The sequence below is a fragment of the Pygoscelis adeliae genome, unplaced genomic scaffold (assembly GCF_000699105.1).
Source record: "Pygoscelis adeliae isolate BGI_AS28 unplaced genomic scaffold, ASM69910v1 Scaffold659, whole genome shotgun sequence".
NCBI classification, from domain to species: Eukaryota; Metazoa; Chordata; class Aves; order Sphenisciformes; family Spheniscidae; genus Pygoscelis; species Pygoscelis adeliae.
This window is the reverse complement of record NW_008825546.1, coordinates 202,132-208,872: the sequence shown is the minus strand read 5'-3', so window position 1 is coordinate 208,872 and position 6,741 is coordinate 202,132. Positions and strand designations below refer to the sequence as shown.

The 6,741-nt window shown below is 42.9% G+C and overlaps 1 protein-coding gene across 1 annotated transcript in view; it reads right to left on the bottom strand.

Moving 5' to 3' along the window:
• Positions 1-5,113: 5,113 nt before the first annotated feature.
• The window catches only part of HORMAD2 (HORMA domain containing 2), a 22,482-nt gene continuing 20,854 nt past the window's right edge, over positions 5,114-6,741 (bottom strand). Inside the window, exon 12 of the mRNA XM_009332039.1 lies at positions 5,114-5,230. Coding sequence (XP_009330314.1) covers positions 5,114-5,230 — 117 coding nt within the window. The remainder of the gene's footprint in view (positions 5,231-6,741) is intronic.

Genomic DNA, 6,741 nt, shown 5'->3' with positions numbered 1-6,741 from the left:
CACTGGGGCACGCAGAGGAGTCTCCCGCACCCCAGTGCTGTGCCTCACCCACAGGGACATGCCGTTCCAATTTACTGGTTAGACTGAACTTTTAAGAAAAAGTATTCAGGGACAAAAAGCAACTGTCCCCTTGGCTCTCCTGACAAGTCCCTGACCCGCGGCTGCATCTCTACCACCTGCTCGGGCTGACATTCACGGTTCCGAGGCTGGCAAAGGCTTGGGTAGATTCTAGCCAACTCAAAATGCCACTTTGTTTTCTAGAGACACCATTTTCCTGTGTTTTAGACAGTCTTATCCTCTGTTACTGAAAAAAAGGCCTGTGTGTGATTCAAGGTCAATTTACTGCACAAAGGACTTGGTTTCCTGTTATCAAGCCTAGACGTTCATCAGAATAAACATCCCCTCACTGCACGTCCTGTAAAGAAATACAAGTAATATGAACAGAATATATCATGACATGCTTGTAAAAGAAACTGGTACCTTATATTTGCCTACCACAACCCCCTTCTCCCACTGGCAAGTGCTTTCAGAAAGTCCTCCAGGGCAGGTCTTGGGTGCTTTCTTGTACATAGCAGCAACAGGACTTGAACCTTCCTGAACTAAGCTTAAGGGTGTGTCTTCTCCATAACAAAGATCCCCTCCTTAAAAAGGTGTTAAATCCATTAGCTAATCAGACAAGAAAACATCAAGACGCTTGCACAGGGAATTGTTAGTCCTTCCAAAAACAAACCATGCAAAGTAAATGGGGACAGGTGTATTATTTACGATCACCGTGTTGAATCCACAGATATTTTACAGCTAGAGTATCTTAATTCCTATTTTTCTAGCACATAAACGACAAACTCCACAGCAAGGTATGCAGAAGACATCACAAGGCAGCCAATCGATTCTGCATTAGAACAGTAGGTCCTTGATGCTCCGGGAAATGCCATACAGGCATGTCTGGAACACAGATACCCAGGGCGGTGTTTCCTATGGAAAACTCCTGTGAGGCTTTGGAATCTCAGCCTCTGCTTAAAGGAAGGATATATGTGCCAACCTGACTTAAATTAGCCTTGGAAACTGCTTATGGAAAATGTGCCAGCTCAGATGCAAATCCCTCTTACTTACCTCGTGATGACAACAAAAGCCTGATGAAATTTTACTCATCCATTAACAAAAAAGACTTTGCCCAGCGACACACGTGGGTGGGATTCCAGTAGGGTGACATTATGCTTTTGGCACGAGGATCTTGGCCCCCAAGAATGGCAACCCGGTGGCATGACAAATGCAGGCACTCCACTACAGCAGGCCACAACCACATACTTTACCTGCTGACTCAAGAGGAAGAATGCAGAACCTATAAAAATTAAAGTTCCAGCCAAAATCCTGAGATGGTAATCTCACAGAACAGTTCTTCGGGTAAAGATTTATGATTAGAATTATACTTGTGAAAATACTAGCTGATTTCTAATCACATTTATAGCAAGGTATATCCAAGGTATTTCACCGGTATCACTTCAGAAATCCACCGGAGGAAAAAAAATGATCGCTTAGCTCATTTGGACAGTGTCACAGTATGATTTTTGTATTACCACCACGGATAGAGCTCCCTCCACGCTCCATTGAAATCAATGGCAAAACTCTTAACTCTCCTGTTGTAAGTGTGAAAGAATCTTCATTTCTCCTGCCTCCTGTGTCGTGTTTCATTTCTTCTCTCTGCTCTCCTTCCAAAACTGAAAGCAGCAGCAATCAGATCAGATGATTTCCTAGATCGCACGCGGCAGTGGAAATCCCGAAAGAATCCTCAGTTTTCAGGTGAAAAACGAATGTTGACACCTGTCCGTAAGATTACTGTGCAGTACCAGGGGCTGGGGTTATTTTCTTGTTGAGGACAGTGTATTTAAGGATGTGGTTGAGACAATGCATTTTCCGTTTGACTTCAGTTTGACTTTCAGTTTGAAACAGAGATACTACTCTTCTTGTTAAACGCTATCCCAGAAACAAGGAACGATTTTTAGAAGCACTCCCCAACCTGTTTGTGGCTCGGCAGGTTAAGGATATCCACATTACATCTATTAAAAAGCCTGTGGTCACGATAAACAAGACAGGGTTCCCCTTCTTCCCTGATTTTCTGAAAAACTCTGTGAAGCATTCACTTTTCCCTTACAGAATGTTCCCAATATTCTGGTTTTTAAAGCGGCTTGTAATCTTAATTGCTGTTCGTATCTTTGGGAGATCAAAGGGAGGATGTCTGTGATTCTTTGTATTACTCACTGCTACTTTAGCACAAAGATCACATATTCATTTATTTTGGTTTAAGAGGTAACAGTCTCCTTTCACTGCACGCACATAATTACTGTAAGCATTCAGGGGACTTGCCAAATGATGCATGGGGGGAGGAGGAGAATCTTTGAAGAAAATTGTTCAAACGTAATTTAGTTCACTAATTGGCAAGGGACCGTTACTAACGAATTGCTTCTGTTTTATGTCAGTAGTGAATCAGGTTGATGATGTGTAACATACATTAAGTCAGTTAATGAGTATTAACTAGAAATGTGACTGAAACACAAGAAAAAGGTTTTTTTACCTTTAGCTAGCCAAGCAGAATTGCTAATAAATAAAAGGATATGTGTAAGTGGCTTATATGATTCCAATCTGCAGTGGAAAGACTTTTCTTAGAATCTGATGGTAACCACAAGTTTGTGGGAAAGAAAAATCAGACGCTTACTGTGGCAGTTCATCACAAGTTACTTTATTTCTAACCAAGCCTGAAATGAAAATGACTAAAAGTCATTACCGTAAAATAGCTGATTAGAAGCCAATGTGAACTGAGACAGTGAGTCTCTGGCCATGGTTACAAGACCAAGACATCGTGCAGTCAACTAAGCTGTGGATTTACTTCATGGTGTCGGTGTGCACACTCTTACTATGTGGTAACGCGAGATAGCTTACTTCACTTTCATTGTGTGACAAGACACTTTGCACCTCCCAGTGTGCACCAGGCAAGCTGGCATGCCTCCTAAGCCTTGTGGTATCATGCGTACAGGAGAAGGACTACCTTGTTTGAGTAGCCATAATCGCAGACACGTTTGACTTTCTCCTATACGCACAACACAACAACACGACAGGGCTTTGCGTGCAGGCGGGAGTCAGTGGCCTGAAGGAACATGGAAGCCACAAAGTCTAGCAGTGCCAGGGCAGAGCTTTCAGGTCAAGGCAGGTCCTGAGCTGTAGCTGTTCTGTGAAGAACGCAGGCCTCCCGTGGATGTGCAGGCACGAGAGCAAATATCATTACAAAATCTGGGCAGAAGGAAGATTTCTGGTTTGCTCTGGCATGTGAACAAACTGGCTTATTAGGCCACAGGTCCAAAAATGAGAACACAGGACTGAAAGTGAGGATAAAACAGAGAACTCCCATGTCCTACAAGTTTTGTGAAATAGGCATCAAGCCACGAAACCTACCAGACACTGCTGCAGACTCAGGGACAGTCAGTGGTCGGTCTGCCTTGGGCCAAGTAAGGACAGCTGTGGTATTAGCATTAGGATTGCAACGCATTACTAAGCTACCTGGAGAAGGAGGTCGACTGAACATCTAGAGGTGTTCAGCTTCAGCGTTATCTCTACCCAGTCAGCCAGCTCTAGTCTGGCTTTCAGCTCTTTCAGATGGCCAACCAGAGTAAAAGCACACGAGAGATGCATCAATCCCCACCTTCTATCCAGTCAAGGAAAGATCACTGTTTCAGCAGCGAGGAAGATCCCTGATGTCTGGAGCCAATCTCAAGCACTGCCACAGCAGAAGACATCACCGTGTCAATGGCGATAGGGAACCTGGTGTGTCAAGTGATGGCACTGGCGGCCGAGGTCCTTCAATCAGATGCCCTAGACACTATGGGTCAGATACTTGACAAGTGATCCTCACTGCTTTCTTACAGAGCTGTCTGACATACACCACGAAAGAAACACCTTACATCCAAAACCACTGCTGCTCTTCAAGGCCTGTCCTGAAATATCTTTGCTGCATATCTGAAATGTCAGGGATGCTGCTACACTACCGGGTGCACATTACTCTGTTGTACTCTAGTGCTGTTATTTCCCCATCACTGTAAGATTGGAACACTTCAGGCAATCAACATTACGTTGGGAAGAGTGCGCACTACATTCCCTTCTTCACTGTTTCATATCTCAGTGTCTCTTTTGTGATGCGTATAAAGTAATGCAAAGGCTGTTCCCTGAACATCTTTTTTAAAATGTCTAAGACCAATTAAGACCATTTTGCCCCTCCCACTCCAGAAATAGCCATTTGGTCTTGACAGAGTGCCTGCCAGGCAATCTACATGACACAAAGCACAGCATCTTTGCTCCAAAGGACACAGAATTTTTTTTCTGTTGTTGCTGTTGTTCTCCTTACCTGTATTTGCAACCACAAGGTACCTTTATTAAAGTTAGGTTTTAAATGTGGTGTATTTCAACACAATTTATATCACACAACTGCCTAAGCCCCTTGGCACATGGTGGGTTGCTGTTTTAGAAATAAGCTGATAATATAGTCATAGCAACACTACTTGCAGAGTCAGAAAAAAAACCATCCAGCACCAGCAGAAAATGTGTATAGATTACTTTATCTCTGTATTCAATACAGATAAAAACCTTTCTTTGAAAAAAAAAAATCTATGCTCCGGAAACAGTAGATAGGATGAAGTTAAGCACAATCTAGTGAGTCATGAGACTTGTTGGTTGATGGCATTGACACCTCGGAGAGTTCATCTTGAACTAGTGCCTTTAAATATTGATGACATATTGGCAAAGGACAGTCCAGCCACAAAGGAGGAAATTTAGCCAGTGAGGAGGGTGGGGGGCTGTGAGAGAGAGAGACACAGAGAAAGAAGCACACAGACACCATTCACATGGAATCATAAATCCTCAACTTTAGAACATCAAACAAGTGCTGTTGGTCGACGTTGTCATGACAATTATGGTGCCTGCTGTCTCTTCACAACCCAAAGTTTATACTAGACAAATAAACATGCAGAAATACATGCGGTACGTGGAAGAGTTAAATATTGGAAGAGAGTAAAGGTCTTTACTAGTCAGATGACAATGCAAACTCACACCTTCCAAAATGTATTGTGTGTCAGAATGAACACCATTTCCTGCCTTCCAGAAGCAGCTTCTCTGGTTCACTGACTTTCCTTTTCTTCTTGGGTCCTATTACCTCTTCCTGGCTAAATGCAAGGTTCAGGCAGTTTATCTGTAAGAACCATCAGAAACAGCGATCACTGTCACAGTACAGGCTCCTGCTAGGTGAGTCGAGAAATACAACTTCCAAAACTACAGTGTGTTTTCCTGGATCCTCTTGGGTTTGTTCAGTGTGATCCTGTCCTCCAGAAAAACAATTAGGCAAGGAATCAAAATTGGAATACTGGATGGAATTGGGACTGTAAGATTTGTGAAAGCAACAGGTTCGGCTTCAGGGACAGAGAGTGGTTTTGGTGGCACAAGGAACAGTACCCATCTCCCTGCTGCTGAAAGAAAACATGAGGAGCAAGGAGACCTTCGAGAAATATAATAGCTTATAGGGCATAGCCTTTTTCACCAACCTCAGATAATCATAAAAGTATGTAAAAGAAGGAGGGCACACATCAAATTTGTGGTCACTGGAAACAGCCTTTCAGGAGGAGACATACAGTACCTCTATTTGTACATCAGGGAAATTCAACACAAGTTGGTTGATCTCAGACTTCAAAGACTAACTGTGAGTCTGTGAAAAATAACTAAGCAAAGCAAGCTTTTTTCCAAGAGGCTTAACTTCCCTCTAGAAAGAAACAAACCTCCCTCAAAAATATTCAGGGGCCTACAAACCAAAAGGTTTAAAAACACGGATAAATATATGTTAGAATATAAATGGGTCAATGGTACAGGCAATTCAGACAGACCACAGAGAGACGGACAGCCAGAACAACAGCTGAAGTGTCAGCTGTGCCAAGTGACAAAAACTCACTTATTCTCATTATCACATAACATATTTGCATTTTTACAATAATAATCTGGAGCTGCAGAGAGTAATGTGTGTTGTTGCCCACCCAGAAGGGACAAAGCACACAGTCTGGCAATGTAACCTCTCTTGCTCCCATTGGAACTGAGCTGAAGGGACGCACCACAGCACACCGCTTCAGCTTTGCCTCCAAAAGAAAGTTCATCTGGATGAAAGCAAAGTGAATGAAGAAGGAAAAGAGGGCTAACCGAGTTCCTGCTCCAAAACAGGAATACCTTACTCCAGTTTCACCGTGAAACACGAGGAATCCCATAACTGAAGCAGGATAAACACAAGGAGTTAATAAAGAGCTATTCCAGAATGCATCCTGGAGACAAGCACAAGGTCTCCCGATTACAAGATGTGGTCATTACAGAATTCACCACTCACGTCATCAAGGCTTTCTTTCTATCTGACCTTGGTATGAGGCTTCGGTAATCTCTACATAGCAATGGTCTTTCTAATGTGTGAAATAACTCTGATTATGGATTAACAGCAAAACAGTTTGAAACAACCTCACTTCGCCTCTCTATCGTGTTTCAAATTGTTTTTCTTCCCCTTTTCCCTCCTCTTCATTATGAGCAACACAATATTGCTTAATGCAGAAAGTACAATTTCCTTTCCATAAAAACAGAGAAAACAAGAATCTGCCAAAGTGGGACAGGCAGGTTCTCCTTCACCCTGCACACTCAGGCTGACAAAACTTCCAACGCTGCCCAAGGCGTATT